The 21,631-nt window shown below is 44.5% G+C and overlaps 1 protein-coding gene across 2 annotated transcripts in view; it reads right to left on the bottom strand.

Annotated features, from left to right (window-relative positions):
* BIN2 (bridging integrator 2) overlaps positions 1–21,631 on the bottom strand; it is a 30,218-nt gene that overhangs the window by 5,997 nt on the left and 2,590 nt on the right. For both annotated transcript variants that reach the window (XM_045873421.2, XM_045873422.2), the window contains exons 2-9: positions 17,174–17,254; positions 8,672–8,726; positions 8,280–8,374; positions 7,646–7,741; positions 6,102–6,209; positions 5,704–5,789; positions 4,488–4,563; positions 3,537–3,619 (exon numbers count right to left, since the gene is read on the bottom strand). In XM_045873421.2, coding sequence (XP_045729377.1) covers positions 3,537–3,619; positions 4,488–4,563; positions 5,704–5,789; positions 6,102–6,209; positions 7,646–7,741; positions 8,280–8,374; positions 8,672–8,726; positions 17,174–17,254 — 680 coding nt within the window. The remainder of the gene's footprint in view (positions 1–3,536; positions 3,620–4,487; positions 4,564–5,703; positions 5,790–6,101; positions 6,210–7,645; positions 7,742–8,279; positions 8,375–8,671; positions 8,727–17,173; positions 17,255–21,631) is intronic.

Here is a 21,631-nt window from a genome sequence, read left to right as displayed (position 1 = left end):
CTAAAAGCTGGAAGCAACCCAAACACCCCCAAATAAATAATGATGCACGCACATAACAATAAAACAGAACAAAGCAATGTAAAATATGAGAAAGTCTGTATACTTTGCAATAATGCTTCCTAAGGTGAAAAAGAGGCTACAAAAAAAAATTTTTTTTTAAAGATTTTATTTATTTATTTGACAGAGAGACACAGCGAGAGAGGGAACACAAGCAGGGGGAGTGGCAGAGGGAGAAGCAGGCTTCCCTCAGAGCAGGGAGCCCAATGCAGGGCTTGATCCCAGGACCCGGGGATCGTGACCTGAGCCGAAGGCAGACACTTAACGACTTAGACACCCAGGCCCCCGAGGCTACAAAATTTTATCCACATCACGATCTCAATTATGTAAAAACATATAAAGAAAACAAGACTAGAAAGAAACACAGCAAAACGCTGACAAAATATTTTCTCTGTGGAAAAGATTCCATGGGTGATATACAGTTGATCCTTGATGGTTCTATATTTGCAAATTCACCTACTCCCTAAAATTTATCTACAACTCCAAAATTAATACTCATTTTGCTTTCGCAGCCAGCCACGGACATGTGCGAGCTTTGAAAAACGAGCACTTTCCCAGCTGAGGTCTAAGAAGGCAATCCTCTGCCTTGTTTCAGCTCTTATACTGCAAATGTGTCCTTTTGGCCATGTTTTTCACATTGTTGTGCTTTTTGTTGGTGATTTTGCTGTTTAAAATGGCCTCCAAGTATAGCACTAAAGTGCTTAGAGCCAGAAGAGTGTGACGTGCCTTACAGAGAAAAAAACATGTTAGAGAAACATCACTTCGGCATGAGTTATGGTGCTGTTGGCTGGCAGTTCAATATGAAGGAATCAACAATATGTATTATTTCTTTATTTGTTTATTTATTTATTTAGAGAGCAAGCACAAGCAGGGCGAGAAGCAGAGGCAGAGGGAGGATCTCAAGCAGACTCCATGCTGATTGCAGAGCCTGATGCGGGGCTCCATCCCACAAACCTGAGGTCACGACCTGAGCTGAAATCAGCAGTCGGACGCTTAACCGACTGAGCCACCCAGGCGCCCCAGCAATCTGTATTCAATAAGGTGTCTTTAAACAGACACACACACGAGACGAGGTTATGATGAAAACGTTGGGAGCAGGGGCTCACAGGAACCTAACTCTGTGTTTCCCTTAGCAGCAATGGTTCAGTGTTCACTGATCCAGTGCTCACCGTGACTTTATAGAACACAGTTACCACGAACAGTGAAATCGACTCTAACGTTCATCAAGGAGGCTGGATACCCTGCTGGGTGCTTCTACAGCCGACATCGGCTTGACTCCTACTCGCCTCCTCAAGTGCCTCCTGTGTACTGTCCACAAACTGATTAAGCAACCCACAAGTATTTACTCGACAGGTACCAGTTACATGGGCACAAGGATGGGAGACGGGGATAGGAAGAGAAAGAGAGAAACTTAGTTCCTGCCTTGTGGGAGTTTCTGACGTGAGATAAGCTGAGTGACATAAGTTCTTTCTAGCACTAGCATTCTCGGGGTCAGCAGGTATAGAAGGCCCAGGACATAGCAAGAAAAAAACAGATTTCCCTACAAGGTTCTGGGACATCTTGGTTTAAGTGATAGTAGGTTTCAGACGAATGGACAATTAGAAAGAACTCTGGCTTTCAATGCAGAGAAATAGAATTTTTGGAGCAAAAGGGAATTCATCTAGGAAATCGACATTGACCCTTTAGTGATTATTTTTAATAGTCTGTAACAAATTGCTAGATGAATAGTACAAATAACAAACGTGAGCCTGATTCTACCTTCAAGTCCCAAGATCAGTTTCACCACCTCCTTTTAAAGTCTTCCTTGACCATCCATACAATGGGAAGTACCTACCTCTCTGGAATTCCTGCTGGTTTCATTAGGTACTTAGTATAGGCAAGCTTATATCATTCCTTGTCTCCTTAGGTACACCTTCTGTCCTTCCAACTTCTGGTAAATCACCCAAAGGACATGTTTCCTATGTCTTTGGATCTCTAACTCTCAGCATAAAACCTTGTACATAGAAGGAACTTAAATCTTCCTAAGCAAAGGCTTCAGAATAAGAAAGTGATCATATTCTAAAGGATCACTGAATTGCTTATGTTTATCAGCATAATGTATGAACACACACACACACACACACACATGAAAAGTAAGCCATAACAGGTTGAGAAAATATTTGCAGTGCATATCATTAAAGAATTAATATCCAGAATACACACACAAAAAAATACCTTGTATAAATCAATTTTTTTTAAAAAGTAAACAATCTAGGGATCCTGGGTGGCTCAGTCAAGTGTCTGCCTTCGGCTCAGGTCATGATCCCAGAGTCCTGGGATTGAGTCCCGCATTGGGCTCCCTGCTCAGTGGGGAGCCTACTTCTCCCTCTGCCTGCCGCTTCCCCTGCTTGTGCTCTCTCTGACAAATAAATAAAATCTAAAAAAAAAATTTTAAAAGGTAAACAATCTAAATGAAAAATGTGAAAACAAGGATAAACAGGAAAGTCACAGAAAGGAACTTTAATGGCCAATAACATGGAAAGATGTTCAAGCTAGCTAGCAATTGTAGAGATATGAATTATAATTGCAAAAAATTCCATTTCATACCCGTTAGTTTGAAAAAATTAGTAAGTCTGACAATGTCACATGTAGCAAGAATATGGAGCAATGGGGGCTTTTATTTACTGCTGGTGGGTTGTACATTGGAACGGTCACTTTGGAGAGCCATTTGACAATGCCAATACCTAGTAAGGCTGAAGAGGCCCAAATGCACAGACTATGACTCAGCAACTCCACTCCCAGTATACACCCTAGACACTCTTGGTAATAGTCACAGGAGCAATGTAAAATGTATCCATTGCAACATTATTTTTAATAGCAAGAAACTGGAAAACAACCCAAATGTCTATTAGCAGGAGGATAGATAAATAAATTGTAGACTAGCTATGCAACAGCATCCATAACAGTTAGGGAAAGGAAAGACCAGAGCTAGCAACATGTAGCAACAGGATAAATGAACCTCACAAACAATACAAAGAGAACAAAAGAAGTTGCAAAAGTACATATATAGTATAATTCCATTTTATGGAGTTTAAAAACATGCAAAACGGTATTTTCTGTGTGTATAAGAGAAGTAAAAAGAAAAGCATGGGAAAAGTAAATACTAAATTTAAGACAGTGGCTACGTTTGGTGAGGGGCAGGACGAGTGGGGAGGGGGACACTGGGCACTTCAATAATACTTATAATAGTTGATTTCTTAAATTTGACGGCAGCTGTATGGCTACTTACTGTATTCTTTTTTAGTGTATTATTCTTTATACCTTTAGTGATAGCTGAAATATTTCATACAAAGAAAAAGAATTTATATAGGGACATAATACAAATAAACAGTATCATGCACGTGAACATGAAGGGAAGGCCAGGATTGGGGATGGAAATGAGAGTGTTGCGTATGTTCACAGGACAAGCGAAAGAGCAAGGAGTCTCAGGAGTTGCTCACCTTGATACTCCCTTCACCACAAAGACTTTGTTGGAATGTTGCTTCTCCAGTTTGCTCATCACCTCGTAGAGACTGTGGTTCAGCTACAGACAGCAAGAGAGACGGGTTGCTAGCCAGTGGGAACCTGAGACGGGCATATCCCTTCTCTTCTCCCTTTCAGACAGTTCCCGGAATAAAACCTCCCCACCCTTCACTATAAAATTCCCTCATCTCTTTTGCACTAGCATCCAGGGTCCTGTCCTGTCGCCCCTTCTTCCTTGACTGGCTGTGTCTTAGGTTCTGCCTCTTCCAACAGACTGGCGGCTCTCTCAAGGCTGGGTCCTTGATGTTTGATGTTTGAGTTGAGGTTCTAGCTTCTCTCAGGTAATCCAGGGAAGAAAAACCCATTGTAATATTAACGAGGCAAACCATAATTTAGCTAAAGCAACTGTGGAGAGGAATATGCGGAGGTGTGCATGAATTTAATTAATGATGTGACAGAACACAGTCTTGGAATCCCAGGACTAGAAAAGGCCCCATGAGGTTGTGTTCTGTGGCTGCGTCTCACTCAATAGGACTGGCCTTCTCTATTCATGCCCAACTACCTGAGAGACAGACCTGTGTTTAAGCACTGCCCTCCTTCCTCCCTAGCAACTAAAGATAATGATTCACAGCTTGGCTCCCCATTTCAGCTCTTCCTTCCATAGGCCTAACCTCCTCTATTTATCTGAAGCTCAAGTCTGGATGCCATTATTCAGTTGTTAATGGAGACGGGGAGGGCCCTCTGATGTGTATACTTGTGCTTTGACACCGTTGAACACCGTCAATCAAGTGCTATTTTTTCATCACAAGAGAAAAGTAAAAACCTGTGGTGCCAATATCAATATTTAATGTGATTATGTAAATTAGGGCTACTTTCATATTTCCTAGGGAAACCTACCTAGGTGTCTACATTGGCCAGAGGTTTCTCACCTTGCTCATCTCCCTGTAGAAGACATCCCTCAGGTTGGAAATGTTTTGGAAGATGGTCACGTAACAGCCAATACGACTATCAGGAGGCAAAAAAACAAACCAAAACCAAAACAATAACAAAAAACCCCACAACGACACATACAGGTAAGTGCTAGTGAAGGAAACCTTTGAAATACAAGGTAGGAGCTTAAGCCAACACTAAGACTCCTCAGAGAAAAGCACCCCGCACCCCAGACTCAGGATGTTCTGGGATCTGGATTCGTCAGAGCCAGGCCAGTAGCACACCTGACTCTCAGAAGGGTGGGAAGGTCAGAGGAGACATTTAACAGCCCAGTCTGCCACCAAAGTTTAAGAAACCTCTAGTTGCATGAAGCTCTCTTGATTCGGGCTCTTTAGGTATTAAAGCGATATGAATGAAAGTACTCTGAAGAATTTTTAAAGTACGTTATAAATACAAGGCCGTGCAATTATAATTATTATAATAAATAATTATTCTTTCTCATTATGCAATACTTGGACTGCTATGGAGCTGTATGCACGTTAGTGGAATTCTACTATAAATGAATTGGGGGAGTTTACATTTAAAGAAATTGTACTAAATTTCAATGCTATTTAAATTAGGAGTCACATAATTAGTGTTTTGGAATACATGTAGCTATTAAAAAGGCTCCATCATACATAGACTAATATTAAGTGGCAATATAAAATACGGACTACAGCTGCATTGCAGCGTATCTTGTACAATGAAAATAGGATACAAATAGAATTTCTACCCAGATACATCTAAAACACTTTTACCTTCTGTGAAGCAAAGACATCATTGATAGAAATAATCATCCCATGGTTTATCTTCTAGGTCAATCTGGATGTTCATGAACCAAGCTCGTTTAAAACAATACACACTGAAGCATTCCTAGTTCCCATGATGGCAGTAATTTACTTGCCAAGATCTCTCCTATCCAAGAAGCATCTTGCCTTTAAACCAGAAAAGCCAGCAGGGCAAGCCTGGCTATATCTTTCTTCATTGCAGATAAAGAAACCAGGGTCTGGGGCGATAAGGCAGTTTGCCTAATATCACCCAGCAAGCCAGTAGCAGGGCTGAGGCGACATCTCACTCTTGGAACAGAGCTCTTTTCATGAGGTGACATGCTTGGGTTGCCAGGTAACCTGGGCCTCCACGGGCTCAGGAGTCTAGGCCTTTCCTGTCAGTCATTACCTATGATAAAGAACAGGCAGCTCCTCTAGCAGTTCCTGGTTCAGGTCTTCAAACACACTCTGGGCTTTGTTGAACTCTTCCTCTGCCTGGGGGTGTAAGAGGACAGTCTCCCTCAATCCCGAATCTAACGCTGGAGGCTGCCGCCTTTATTCCCTGCATTCTTTCAGGGACTTGGCTTACCTGGAACCATGCCTCTCCTTCCCCAGACCCATGCCCTCCCCAGCCTTGCGTCTCTGACTATCCTTTGAGTATCAGGGTCAGAGGAAACAGGATTTCCTTCAGGATGCTGGATGCTGAATTTATCATTTCCTAAGCCCGGCTTGGCCCAACCACCTGCCACCGTTATGGGGGGAAGGAGGGCAGGAAGGTTTCACCTGGCTTTTTTTTTTTTTTTTTACCTTGGCAGTCTTGGCCTCATCTTTCTTCTTGGCACTCTGCACCGCTTCCAGGTGGTGCCGGGCACTGTCATAGTCCACAAGTTTCCGACCCCGCTTGGCAATTCTTTCCTAACCCAGAGTCAGGAGAGAGGGCCTTGATACTCACTTTTCAGTGGCCAGGACACAGGTAACAGAGTAGCAAACAGAGAGGCACAATTACTGGGTCCTATTACCAAACTTCACTTTCTTTCTTTTTTTTTTTTTAAAGATTTTATTTATTTATTGGACAGAGAGACAGCGAGAGAGGGAACACAAGCAGGGGGAATGGGAGAGGGAGAAGCAGACTTCCCGTGGAGCAGGGAGCCCGATGTGGGGCTCAATCCCAGAACCCTGGGATCATGACTGAGCCGAAGGCAGATGCTTAATGACTGAGCCACCCAGGCGCCCCCAAATTTCACTTTCTAACAGCTTGGTGCCCATTGGATTTCCCTCACTATTTGGAAAGAATGGGAATTCTCGTGGGGGCTGTGTGTGTGGGGGGGGGTATAGAGTAAAGCGAAATTCTACAGAGCACATGGAAGCCTGCACTAAATGTTAATATTTCCTATGAACCCACTAAACACAGGTTCAGCCTCCAGGAGAAACGGCCTTGAGGATCCAGCTGAATTCAAAGTCAGGAGTTTAGGGTCTTACTCCCATTGCTGCCACTTATTAGCCTTATGATGGAGGGCAAGGCACATCTCTTCTGGAACTTCAGCAGCCTCACCTGCTCTATGGTGTTATTTTAAAGATCAAATGCTGACTACAAAGTGTTTTGAAAACCCTAAAGCATAATAAAATAGTAAATTATTGTGTGCACCGAGAGAGCGTCTACTCAATCTCATCCAAACTATAAATCCAATCATAGATTTTGCAAGGATCTTAGTGATTATCTGGTCCAACTTCCTATTTAATACATGGAGCTTCTCTGTAATAGTCAAACTTCTGCTTGAAGTTGAACTTCAACTCCCAACTTCACAGTATATTTCAGTGTTTGAAAGCTCTATGAGAAACTTAAATCAGGATCCCTCTAATTTCTCCCTATTAATCTACAAGCAGTGCAGTGCCCGACGGAGTAGGTGTTTCATAAATCTGAGTTCAATGAGTAAGTGAATTCTAACTCTGCTTTCTGAAACCGTTTAGAACAGGATGCATCCCTCTTTCACCTAACAGACCTCCCAATATTGGAAGATAATTATTAGGACTCCTCCAAGTTTCCTCTTCTCTACAATAAACATATCGGCTAGTTTTAAAAAAATTTTCTTTTTTATTAATTTGTCAGAGAGAGAGAGAGCACAAGCAGGGGAAGCGGCAGGCAGAGGGAGAGGGAGAAGCAGGCTCCCCGCTGAGCAGGGAGCTCGATGTGGGGCTTGATCCCAGGACCCCGGGATCATGACCTGAGCTGAAGGCAGATGCTTAACGACTGAGCCACCCAGGTGCCCCCTTAGCTTCATTTCTAATCATGGGTTCGAACTCTACTTAGGATGTTTACTCTGGGGGCCACCCTCAACTCTGAAACTGATTACCTTAATCTCGCTGAACTGGGCTACGTAGTTTTCCATGGTCCTCAACGCCTGGTCAGCTAGTTTCTCTTCATAGTCTTCCCAAAGGAGATCATTATTCTGTGGGGTAGAGGCAAAGGGCAGAGGTGAGGGCCCCACTTCTCAGCAACAAATGCCAAGCAGGGAAAAACCCCAATTCTTCCCGCACAAACTTCCTTTTGGAGCGCTGTGTTTAGAATGTCACGTTGGCTTCTGGTGAAGAGTCAGATGAAGAAACAGCCCTGCCCCCAGGAACCGCCCTATAAGACACTGGACATACCTTCAGGGATCAAGAACAGGAAGAGATGGTCAGTCTTGGACTCGAGCTTGAAGGACAAGGAAATTTGGGAGGAAAAAACTGCATGAAGTTAGCTTTCAAAGACAACCAGCTGGGTTTTATGTAGGTAGAACTTCCATAAGGTTTTAAAGAGAGGAAGATGGCCGACTGCAGAGGAATCCGCAGATCAGGGAACACTTGTTGTTACCCTCATGGTTGTTGCTGAGGCTATACATATGAAGGATGCGGACTGGCTCCTTTGCTTTCCTATTTGCTTGGACGGAGAAGCTAAGAGAAGGCAGAAGTGAGTGCTAAAGAGCTGTGAAGCCGGGACACTCTTACCCCTGCAATGGCCTTCAGCTCCTCGTGACCGTCCCACTCGCTGCTGTAGATCTCCTGCAGGGTTTCTGACACTCTCTTTGAGCTTTCATGCATCACTGAAAGGAGAGAAGTCGGTCCCACCTTACAGCCTCCCCCAAAGGAGGCTGCTATAGTCATACGGGTCAACGGGCAGATCAGTGGGTCTACTTCAGAAGGACGCGCACCCCCAGAAGGTTTGGGTGACCCATGAGGAAAGCTGGGCGGGGGCTGGGACAGGAAACATTGCTCTTCCTATGCCCACACAGTCCGGGCCCCAGGGGCAGGCCAGTGATAAATCGCCTGAGACTGGGTGTTTTTCTTTCCATCCTCAGAGCTCTCAGGAGCTTGCTTCTCCTGTGCTGTACACTACCCACCTTTGACTGCACTAAGGAAGTTCTTCAGGTCCTTGTAGAGCTTCTGGCCTTCTGCCTGCAAGGGAGAAGTGCTTTTGGTGACCAGAGAGATACATTTGGAAAGATGCTTCAGAGGTGAAGGTAGAAGAGTAGGTTAAAAGGAGAAATCAATCCTGGAATTTGCAAATGTTATTAATTAGCCTCTGTTCTCTTTACCAAGAAGTTGCAGGTTGTCTTTTTGGGGGCAGTTTTTGTTTGGAGATTATTCCCATGGCACTTGCAGGCCTTCTTTCCTGTTCTTCCTTCTGGCGAACAAAAGCCTGTACCCCAGTTCCTCTGCTGAAATTTAGGTGTCCTAGGTGACGCTATCTATGTGACCCTCTGGCTTATACCTTCCTCTCTGGGTAAGTAAACCATCACCATCTTCTGTAGACGCTCGGCCTTCTTTCTCCGGTGAACCCTCACACAGGCCATTCCTCTTCTCCCCCGACATCCTTCTCTGCCTTGCCTCCCTTCACCCTTCCCTTCCATCAGTCACGGGCTTTACACTTCTCTTCCAAATGGCTCATCCCTGATTCTCCTTCAGTCCCAACTCCAATGGCCTCATCTATAGCTCTATCCATCTACCCAATCCTATCTTCGCTCCTGTGTCTGAACTCTCTTTTTTTTTTGGCTGGGCCTCCCAAGCACAGATTAGGTCTCCTCCCTGGAAAAAAAGAAGGGAGAAAAGGAGAGGAAGGTATCATGTAAGTTTGGAAGTTCAAATCTCAACCCAACAGATGAACCATTTTGTCTGAACTCTGACAAATATTCATTTAGCCTCCGCTTCTTGAATACCTCCTGCAAGCAGAAACTCTTGACTTCTTGCTGAGGTTGTGCTTTAATTTTAAATAGTTCTACTAGAACTCTGGCCCACTGGTCTCGGGCTGGCCTTCTGTACTCAGAATAGATCTGATAACTCTTGCACATATCTTGGAAGACATCTTTCCCAGACCCTGCACCGAGTCTTCTCTTTCATAGGCTCTCTCTGTTATTTAAAGCCCCTTCTGACTCTGGTCTCTTTCCTCTGTGTGGACTCCAGTTTCTAGGAGTTGTTGTGTGAGAAGGGAGTTGAAGTCAGACTATTGACATTTGGAGCCTGACTTCAGGAGTGTGGGCCTGGACTGAAAGGGGCAGCCCACTTTAGTGTATTCTACAGGGCAGGGCCTATGGGTCAGAACAGTGAGCCTCACAACAGTTTCGGGGAAGGAGTATTCAAGCTAAGATTCATTATGCGTACACCATAAAGCACTTGTGAACTTGTTCATTTGTTTTGCTTGTTTTCAGCACTAGATAGGCTATTGAACATACCAACAGTATAAAAAAAAATTATGGGAGGGGCACCTGGGTGGCTCAGTTGTTAAGCGTCTGCCTTCGGCTCAGTCATGATCCCAGAGTCCTGGGATCGAGCCCCGGATCGGGCTCCTTGCTCGGCTGGAAGCCTGCTTCTCCCTTTCCCACTCCCCCTGCTTGTGTTCCCTCTCTCGCTGTGTCTCTCTCTGTCAAATAAATAAAATCTTTAACAACAATAACAAAAATATATGGGAGAAAAACTGAAAATCAGAAAATTCTATCTTACAACTTACATTAAAATTTTTTTTATCTGGGGGGTGCGCCTGGGTGGCTCAGTCGGTTAAGCGTCTGACTTCTGGTTTCGGCTCAGGTCATAATCTCATAGGTTGTGGGATTGGCCCCATGTTGGGTTCCATGCTCAGCAGGGAGTCTGCTTGGGGTTCCCTCTCTCTCCCTCTGCCCCTCCCTCCCCCCACTCTCAAATAAATAAATCTCAATTTTTTTTTAATCTGTGGAAATCTTTGCAGGAAAGATCATTATTATGTAAATTTAGCAGCAGAAAATCTAGGTCAAGTCGGTCAAAGAAAATTGGACTAATTATTTCATCCACATTTTCTGCCTTACTTCTAAGCCAGCCCAAACTCTTGACCATACCTCAGGTTAAAAGTCCTTGGGGCTCAATGCCAGGACTCAAGGGACACGAACTCACAGATAGTCTCAAGGGAGTCGAAGACACTGTCAGAGAGCTAGGAGAAGAGCCGACATTGTGTGGTGTATCACAGCAAGTGAGGATCAGGAGAGTGTCAGAGAAATGACCAAGGAGGGGCCAGATGCTACAGAGAGGTTAGAGTGCAGGAAGAACCAGTCACAGTCACTGGACTTGGTAACTGGAGGTCACTGGTGACCTTGAGGAAGTGCTTTCAATAGCACGATGGAGACCGTCAGTCACCAAAATTCAGAAACACTCAGCATTCACCAGGAAGGATGTTTCATTTCCTCTTTGCTTTTTCATTAATGGGAAAAAAGTTTAAGTAGTCCAAGATGTTCAATATACAAAAAAATCTTTTAAACATGGATATGGTAGGTGGGTATAAGTTTGAGAGTTTTAAAAATGTGATAGTTAAAGTTTGAGAGAGTTCTGAAAGAGTTTTGAGGATTATAAAAATTAACAAGGATTTCAAGTTCTTTTTTTGAAAGAAAAGAACATGGGCTCAACTTTTTATTTCACCATGAAGATTTGATCTCCAAAATACACATCTAAGTAACAAAAGCTGTTAAATCATCTTGCATAATTTCTACAAATGAAATCAAAATTGTTTCTCTCCATTAGATATTATATGGCCTGAAAAATCGGATCAGTAATCAAGGCTACCATGCATGACTATGGAGGCTGTATGTACGTTGTTCAAAACCAGGGGGTTCTATTGATACCAGAGTCCATAAAATGTGAATGCCTTCTGCCTTCCACTGCACCTCACAAAAGGCCAACTCCACTTCTGTGTTTTAGGATCAAACCTCTAGGTCAAAGTTCTTTCTTTATGCTCTTGCTCTTTCCTTTGAGGAGATGTAGTGTGTGTGTGTGTGTGTGTGTGTGTGGTGGGACACCACTGGGTGTCATTTTATTTTGCTGGCCTGTCTGTCCCTGTCCCCCCGCCCCAAAATGTCTCCAGGCTGAAGAATCCCAGCATCTTTCTTGACAGATACAACTTGGCACAGTCTTAGGTTCCCACTTGTCTGAGAGTCAAAAACCTGCAAGTTATTCCACTTCTCTGGCTTTATTTTCCTCCTCTATAAATGTCGGGTAAGACCATTTCTAGCCCTGTAGCTTATGATTTTATCAGTCTGGCTCTCTGAATCCATGCCAAATTCTTGGTAACCCCATAAAGAGTCTGGGTTCGTCCTTCCTATCCCTTACGCAAACAGCCCCAGCCCTCAGTTAATGGACCACTCATTCTGGAAGTTTGTCCTAAGCACTTAGGCAGACAAAGCTATGTGCTAAGAAAATCCTTGTCCTGGGGTTCCCCACTTGCTGGAGAGAAATGGACTCAGAGAAACCCAAACACTCAGCAAAACAGTAAGTAGCATGATCAATCCTAAGCGAGTGCTAAAAGTGCTTGATTTGATGGAGGTCCTGAAGGGAGACAAGAAGCTTGTTTGATTTTATTTATTTATTTATTTGAGAGAGAGAGAGAGAGAGAGCACGCATGCCCAAACAGTGGGAGGGGCAGAGGGATAGAGAGAATCTCCAACAGACTCCCCGCTGAGCACAGAGGACAATGTGGGGCTTGATCTCAAGACCCTGAGACCATGACCTGAGCCGAAATCAAGAGTCAGAGGCTTCACCAACTGAGCCACCCAGGCATCACCATGAGGTTTGACTTTATTATTTTATTTTATTTTTTATTTTTTTAAAGATTGTATTTATTTATTTGACAGAGAGAGACAGAGAGAGAGGGAACACAAGCAGGGGAGAGGAAGAAGCAGGCTTCCCACGGAGCAGGGAGCCCGATGCGGGGCTCGATCCCAGAATCTTGGGACCATGACCTGAGCCGAAGGCAGACGCTTAACAACTGAGCCACCCAGGCGCCCCAAGGTTTGATTTTAAAAGCAATGAATTGGAAGCAGCTGTCACTACCAGAAATCAGAAATTAAAATGCTGCTTGAGGAAAACAATTCTTCCTATTTAATATGGTTTGAAGAGGAAGCAAAGCAGAGCCCTCAAGGAAAACTACCTATGGAAATTTGCTTAGGAACCCAGGCAAGTGGCAAGGCCTTGGAATCAGGCTGGGAAGTTTGGGAGTGGTATTTATCTATTAACGAAAAGTTCTCCTACAAGCTGATTGTGGTAAGGCCCTGGGCACGTGACCAACTGGTCCACCTTTTGGAATACTTCACTCTCAATCTTCTTGACCTTGTTTTTTTCCTTCTTGTTCATCTTAGCCACCCCAGGTCCAGTCTCCGACCGGACTGCATTGTCACTGTCTTTCCCCTTAAACTGTGAGAGTCTGGGGGCAGGCATGTTGTCTTGTTCACATCGAAGTCCCAGAATGTAGCATGGTGCCTGGTGTGCAGCAGGCTCCCGTGACATGCTTGTGAAATGAGCTTTTCACGCATGCTCAAATACCAGTCACTGGAGGAAAATGCTTCTCTCGGGAGAAGTTTCCCTTTTTCCTATTCTACCTCCATTTCATTTCTCAAATCTAGCTTCTCTCCCCTTCAAGTGACATTCAGTTGGTGGGCTCACCCAGAAATTCTAAGGTGACTGTCAACATCTATCTGATCCTCTTCTTCTTGATGGTCTTTCCTTCATCTCCTACCTTTTCTACCCACACACCTGCCATTGGTCGATCCATCCTTTAAGGCAGAGAGGAAGAGGAAAGACCGAGGTACAGAATGGGCCAAGAGGCAGAACCCTCTTGATGTGGGTGTCGACTTACTGATTCCTGTTCTTTTCATGCTGCAGTTAGAAGCAGAACAGTCACTGCCGCTGAGCAGATGCCCCCAGAGGCCTCCTAGTGAGGGGCAGGGGGAAGGGCACAGGGTTTAAGTTGGAATCCCAGCTCTGCAACTCTTAGGCTTTTACCTTGATTAAATGACCTCCTTCGCAGATCCTATTTCCCTCCCCAGAGTTAGACTAAATCAGTGATTGCCAAATGCTGTTCTCAGACTAGCTACTACATCATCATTACCTGGAAACTTAATACAAAACATAGATTCCCTAGTTAATGATTAACCAAGGCTGTTAACGTCACACAAAAAGGAGACACGCAGACATTATGTGCCTCCAGATGGAAAACTCTCACACCTATAAAAATTACAAGTATTCTTGCCACCTAAACAAACAAAAACAAAAATCTGAATCTCATCAAGCCTCTAAATCTGATTATTAATTTACAGAAAATACCAGAGACAGAGGGGCATGCTAAACAGTACTATAGGGACTCAATCAGTCAAGCTGAGGCTTCAGGAAACGTCAGGAGAACAATCTAGTGTCACCGACAAACAAACTGCACAAGGGAGGGATCAGAAACCCCGGAGATGAAGAGATTTAACTTTAAACCTAAGAGACTTAAACATGCCAACAAGCTGCTGGTTTAAACAAACTAAAAAAAAAAAAAAAAAGACATCATTAGGGGAGTGTGAATATTGACTGGATATTTTATATTAACAAATTATTGCTACTTTTTGAAGGTATCACTTAATCTTACATTTTAGTGGGATATCAAAAAAGATATTTGTATTGTATTGTTAACTTTGAACAGGGCAAGTTATAAAACCAGTATCAACGGAATAATCTCTCTTTTGTAAACCTATTTATTGTGGATTTACTTAAAGATCATACACATTCATAGCAGAGTGATTGTAAGGATATAAGACAACAGTGGTGGTAGTATGGGAGGGTGTGAAATCAGGATTTTTTTTTTTTTAATTTTATTTTATTTGAGAGAGAGACAGAGTGAAAGAGAGAGCACAAGAGGAGGTAGGGTCAGAGGGAGAAGCAGACTCCCCACCGAGCAGGGAGCCTGATGCGGGACTCGATCCCGGGACTCCGGGATCATGACCCGAGCCGAAGGCAGCCGCCCAACAAACTGAGCCACCCAGGCACCCCTCAGGATTTTTTTTTTTAAAGATTTTATTCATTTATTTGAGAGAGAGAACACACAAGTGGGGGGAGGGCAGAAGGAGAGGGAGAAACAGGCTCCATCCTGAGAAGGGAGCCTGATTTGGCTCCAACCCAGCATCATGACCCAAGCCAGAGGTAGATGCTTAACTGACTGAGCCACCCAGGCGCCCTGAAATCAGGATTTTTTAATTCATGTTTTTCTTGTCCTTTCTGGTTCGTTGTAACGAGTAAATATCTCATAGAAAATATTTTTAGGTGTGATAATGGCTTTGTGGTTGTATTTTAAAAGAGTCCTTACCTTTAGAGATTGATAATGAAATTTTTATGGATAAAATGATATGATACGTAGAATTTGCTTCATAGTAATCAAGGATGCGGGAAAGTAGGTGGAAACAGAAATGAGTTGATTAATTATTAAAGCTGAGAGATGGGTATGTACATGTGGATTAATTATACAAGTTTTCCTATCTGTGCATATATTTGAAATCTTCCATTAAAACAAGTTTAAAAGTACAGATTCTCAAGCCCTACTACCAGAGATCTCACATGTAAAAATATTTCCCAAAGGGTGCCTGGGTGGCTCAGTGGGTTAAGTGTCTGCCTTCAGCTCAGGTCATGATCCCAGGGTCCTAGGATAGAGCCCCGCATTGAGCCCCCCTCAAATCAGGCTCCCTGCTCAGCAGGGAGTCTGCCTCTCCCTCTCTATCTGCCTCTCCTCCAGCTCATGCTCTCTCTCTCTCTCAATAAAAAAAAATCTTTAAAATATATATATACATTTCCCAAATGATTCTAATATAATCAACTGCTGAATTAGATTATAGTGAATGTCCTTTTAATATAATTTTAGAGAATTATTTTCCATATAATTCAATTTACTGATATCATCCAGTAAAGAATTTGGCTGGCCTTTGTCCCCAGTTCCTGGGAAGTAACTTCTAACTCCTTGGGATTTCCTAAGTGATAGGAATGTGTTTGTTATTCATTGTGGGCCTCTCAGATCAGAGTCAGTTTATACTAAACAAATGACTCAGGATGGTGGCTGGGCAGGCTGGAAAGATGAACCATGTGATTAGAGGGTTGGGGCTTTGAGACAGGTGATATCAGCCTGACCTCCAGTGGAGGGGAGAGAAAGGGAGCTAGAGATTAAATTCAATCATGTGGCCATGGATGCACTATGTAATGAAATCACAATAAAAAAAAACTAGTCTAGACACCTGACGCTTGGGTGCGCTTCCCTGGTTGGTAATGCCAGGAAGGTGACATGTCTTGAGAACCCAGAAGCTTCTCATTTGGAGCTCTCCCAGACCTCACCTTATGTGTCTCTTTACTTGGCTGGTCATGATTTGTATGGTTTGTAATAAAGCAGTAATTGTAAACAGAGCGCTTTCCTGAGTTCTGTGAGTTGTTCTCATGGATTGTGGAAGCTGAGTGGCTAGTAGGAACCCCCAAATTTGTAGCGTTGGTCAGAAGGGCAGGGGGCCTGGGAGCTCCGGAGCTTATGGCTGGTGTCTGAAGTGAAGCAGTCTAGTGGGCGACTGTGTCCTTAACCCATGAGCTGTGACCTAACTTGGATGAGTTAAGTGGTAGAACTGCATGACAACTGCGTAGTCATGTAAGTTAATAACCCCCTTCCACAATAAAGAGGGGACTGCAACCTCTGGGGCTGAGATGACAGTTAAATTAGATCATGTGTGTAAAGCACCCAGCACAGTGCCTGGCACATGGAGACGGGAAGTGAAATATCCCCTGGGAGGTTAAACCCGTTCTCCACTTCTTACTGGAAATTTCTACATAAAATTACCCTAGCATCCAGCGAAGATGGAAGGCACAGGGTGAATAGGAGGTTTGCTGGGGAGAATGACAGGTGAAAGACAGAGGGATTATTTATTTATTTATTTATTTATTTTTAATTTTTATTTATTTATTTATTTATAAGATTTTATTTATTTGCAAGAGAGAGAATGAGAGACAGAGAGCATGAGAGGGAGGAGGGTCAGAGGGAGAAGCAGACTCCCTGCTGAGCAGGGAGCCCGATGCGGGACTCGATCCCGGGACTCCAGGACCATGACCTGAGCCGAAGGCAGTCGCTTAACCAACTGAGCCACCCAGGCGCCCCAGAGGGATTATTTAGAAATGAGGGCTCAGGTGAGGCAGAGGGAGTGGACAAAGAGGCAACAAGGAAAACAGGATGCAACTCTGATGAGAAGAGCCAGAGGGTGGGACAGAGGCACTCTGGCGAAGTGATAAGCCAAAAGCAGAGGGGGCGGGGGCTTGCTGCAACTTTGTCTAAGGACCTGGTGATGCCACCATAGCCGGGGGAGCCACGAAGAGAAAAGAAGAGTACTTGTCTGTCCCCCAAAACCCAGGGCAGCAGGAACGGGAAAGGGAAGTTTCTCTGGTTGCCAGGGAAAGGGTAAGCAGCAGATCACCCTGTGGCCCTTACCCCTGGGGGGAGGATGGCTTAGTAGAGATGCCTGTTGGTTTGTAGGACCTGCTCTTCTTCTGCCACTCAGCCCTCCTTGTCTTCTTGCTTCCTCCAAGCCTCCCTTTCCCACCCTCCGGATTACCTGTTGATGGTAGAAGTTGTTGGCACTTTGTTCAAACCGTTCATCTTTGGTTTCCACAGTTTTCCCCAACTTCTGCAGTACCTGGGAATGTGAGTTGGAAAGGTCCATAAGGTTACAGTCAAGTCTCTCTCATCTTTTGGCCTCGTGTGACTCTGGCTTCTCAGAGTCTCAGATGCAGTTGAAGGGGTGTGTTCCTATCAGCCCAATGGAATTAAAAATATAGCACATTGCTGAAAAAAAAAATCACATTTTGTGGTTCTTCTCAAACTGGGATACTCCTGGGGGTATGCAGCAATGTGCTACGGGGTATATATAAAGCCTGGAATAAATAGTACATATATGCCGGGAATGACATTGTTATTTACAGTGGGAGTTTTTTGGGGGGAGGGAAGTATTATATTAAAACAGGGATTAATAAGAAGAATGTAAAATGTGCATTGCTTTTAAAGGTAAAACATGAGGCTTGAAGACTTTTCACTTGAGAGACAGTCTTCCAGCCATGGCCACAGATTCCTCTAGATAGATGAGGTTAGAGAGGCAGGCAGAAGACTTTTCTTGGGAGGGCCCTTGTGGAAAACTGTGAGGAGCAGATATAACACATTTAAAATTCAGCTCGAAGTGAATGCTCTCCGTGTCTCTCTGCTCTCCACTGGGGACCTGAGAGCCAACCACCACACTGGTCTCAGTGCTAAAGCAAAGGACAGGGAAATGAAAAAGATAGAGTACCTGTTCTCACAGGGGACACTCATCTATAAACAAGCAAGCAAGCCTGGGCCTCTACTACCTGAAGCCCCCATTTGGAAAGGAGGCACCCCCCTTCCAAGTAAGAATCTCAGCGGCTTCCCTCAACTACTTCTCTCTCACCTCCTTCATCAAATCCCTCACTGTGTCCATCTCTGGAAACCATCCCATGCTTTCGAGTCTCACTGTCATGGCTTGGTTCTCAGCACTCGCCGTTTCTCGCCTTGGCCTGCTCCCACAGGCCTATCATGCTGCAGCTTAAAACCTTCTAATGATTCTCCACCCATCTGCTCAACAGATTTGGATTAAATGCCCATATGTATCTATCAGTTATAGTTCAAACTCTAGTATGCAGATAGGTCTCAATGATCTGACTCCTCAGTAAGCCTCAACTCCCATTATTCCTCCTTCCTGCAGGACTCCCTCCCTAACACTTTATTAGTTTCCTGAATAAGCCATACTGTAGCTTGTTGTAGATGCTGTGTCCTCTTTCTGGAATGTCCTTCCCTTCCTTGTCTCTCAGGCAACTATCTAAAAAAACCCAATTTAGGGGCACCTGGCTGGCTCAGTTAGAAGAGCAGGTGACTCTTGATCTCCGGGTTGTGAGTTTGAGCCCCAGACTGGCTGCAGAGATTACTTAAATAAATAAACTTAAAAAAAATTTAAAAACCCCAATTCATATTCCACATCCTTTATGACACTTAACCACATCTACTTTATCCTGTTAATTGATTTAATCACTCCCTCCTAAGCGCTTGCAACTTCTGCACCTTGCATACACTTCTATTACTGTTTTATTATTTGTATTTATCTAATTATGTCTCCTTCTAAACTGCGGGCTCCTTGAGAATTGGGCACTTGCCCTGCTCATCTAGATTTCTCAGTATCCAGCAAAGAGATACTTAATACTTCTAACAGCAAGGCGAGTGGGACTGGTGGAGGAGAGGATCAACAGGCTGGGCCTTGAATTAAGATTTTGCTAAACTACAGGGCGCCTGGATGGCTCAGTTGGTTAAGTGTCTGCCTTTGGCTCAGGTCATGATCCCAAGGTCCTGGAATTAAGCCTTGGACTCCATGCTCAGCAGGGAGTCTGCTTCTCCCTCTCCCTTTGCCCCTCCCCCTGCTCATGCGCGCGCTCTCTCTCTCAAATAAATAAATAAAACCTTAAAAAAACAAAGATTTTGCTAGACTGGAATGGAGTATAAGGGGGGAGAGTGGAGAGAGAACAAAGTCAGAAAAGTACCCATATTCACACAGGTCCATGAGATGGCTCAGTGTGGCTGGTTTAGGGTGTGTTATGGGGAGTGGTGGGTAAGGGAGCTAGAAGGGGAGACTGCAGTCTCACCCTGAAGGGCTCTGAATCACATGCAAAAGTGCACAGGTCTTGGGAGTAAGGAAGGCTCTATGTAGAGCCTCGGACCCATGTGTCCCCATTCTTAATCCTGGGGTTAGCATCTCTCACTTCTATGGAGCTCTCTCTGGACTGGTTATGATCAAGGGCTCCAGAGTCAAACAGATATATGCCCCACCTTGGCCTTTACACTTGGGGCTATAAGCCTTTGGGCAAATAAGCCTATGCGTCTCTTGAGCCTCCGTTTACAGAACTCCCCTTACCCCACTAAGATAACAGCATCTCCAGGAGTTGGGAGGATTAAGTGACATTATACCTGTAAACGCTTTCCCAGTGGTGCCCTGCAGGGAGCGCTCAATATAAATCCACTACTGCTAGGTCCAGTTCCACTCCCTTCCCTAGGAGTACCTGTCTGTTTCCTTCTCAATTTAGCCATATGTCTGTCTATGTCTCTAGCTTCACCTCATCAAACACCTGGCCCTGGGTATGCCGACTCCGCCGGCTTCTCGGACCCGACCCTCCCTCCCGCGCCAACAAAACACCGTCCTCTACCAGAAAGTTGCAAAACCACCTTGTCTAAGTGGTAAGCGCCTGCTCTCACTTCCTTCCTGCTACTCCTCCCTTCCTTTGCCTGGGGCATGGTTCTTCTTAGGTGGAAGGGGCTGAAAGGACGGTCAGCTCAGTCTAGAGTTAATGTGGCACACCCGATCGCCCCAGCTCCCACAAAGTTCAAGGCAAAAAGGCTTCTAAGGGGTGTGAGTGTGTGTGCTGAACACTCCCTCCTTTAATTCTGAAACTGAAAAAAGGAGTGTGATCACCTTAAAGGCATCACCCAGTGCCCTGGGCCCGAAGTCAATTGTTGCCGCGGATCAGGGCACATGAACTATGCTGCAGACGTTCTTCCTCAACTAGAGCTCCCTGACAGGAAGAGAAGGTACAGGTTCTCAACAAACGTCTAAAAGAATGAATAAATTCCACCTTTGGGTCACTTCCCCATGAAAGCCCACCCAACGTCAGTCCCTAAAGTTCTACACTAAGAATTCGGCCTCCAGGGTAATAGAGACATTTAGAGAGAACAAACAGGAACATGAGACAAAGTGAATGTGGCAAAATGTTAATGCTTGGTGAAAAAAGTGAAGAATATTCCAGGGTTCATTGACCTATTGTAACGTTTACGTAGATTGGGATATGAGGATAAAAGCTTAAAAAAAAAATCATTTCAGGGGCGCCTGGGTGGCTCAGTTGGTTAAGCGACTGCCTTTGGCTCAGGTCATGATCCTGGAGTCCCAGGATCGAGTCCCGCATCTGGCTCCCTGCTCAGCAGGGAGACTGCTTCTCCCTCTGCCTCTCCTTCTGCCCCTCACCCAGCTCATGCTCTTCCATTCTCTCTCTGAAATAAATAAAATCTTTTTTTTTTTTTTTTTAAAGATTTTATTTAGTTGAGAGAGAGAGACACAGCAACAGCAGGAACACAAGCGGAGGGAGTGGGAGAGGGAGAAGCAGGCTTCCCGCGGAGCAGGGAGCCCGATACGGGGCTCCATCCCAGGACCCTGGGATCATGACCTGAGCCGAAGGCAGACGCTTAACGACTGAGCCACCCAGGTGCCCCTGAAATAAATAAAATCTTAAAAAAAAAAAAAAAAATTGCAGATATATAGTTCTTTTCCAGGACCCTTCCCCGTAATCGTTTATTATATTTTAGTTAACTCTCTCAATTGGGGTAATTTGAATAGGGCCCAATTTATGTGAGAAATCCTCATGTTCAGGATACATGCTAAAGTAGGCTCTTCCTTAACATGGTCTTAATATACTTTCTAGCCTTTTCTGTCACCACTCCCTATTCCAGCTCAGCTGCATTTCTCACTATTCTGCCTACAAGGATTTCCACACTCCAGGCCTTGCTTCTGCTGGCATTCCTCAGCTGGAATGCTCCCCCACCACTTGCCCGAGGAACTACTCATCAGCCACAGTTCCCATCGCAAATTCTGCCTCTGCTACAAAACCTCCCTCAATTCTCCTCAGTCTTTCTCTTCTCTGAATTCCCACAGAGTACAGATCTCTCAGGTGACTCATTTAACCTTTTTTTTTTTTTTTTCCCTAGACTAGAAGCTTCTGGCAGGCGATAGTGCCTCTTACTCATCTCTAAATTCCTTCCCGGGTCCAGCCCAGGATCCTGGACAAAGGAATTTTTCTGTAAGTATTGTTGACAGAACTCTCTGGGAGACAAGTTGAGTAAAAGTCAGTAGAGGAAAAGACCAACAAAGAAGTGGTAAACAATGCCCCTTCTCAGGGGAGAGAGAACTGAGAGATTTGCCACAGAGAAATCACAAACAGATGGTGAAAGCATTCATTTGAAATGTGAAGAA

The sequence above is a fragment of the Mirounga angustirostris genome, unplaced genomic scaffold (assembly GCF_029215605.1).
Source record: "Mirounga angustirostris isolate CCGP_5_RB_7025 unplaced genomic scaffold, mMirAng1.0.hap1 SCAF_5, whole genome shotgun sequence".
Taxonomy (NCBI): Eukaryota; Metazoa; Chordata; class Mammalia; order Carnivora; family Phocidae; genus Mirounga; species Mirounga angustirostris.
The sequence above is the reverse complement of the archived record's forward strand: the minus strand, read 5'-3'. Positions and strand labels throughout refer to the sequence as shown.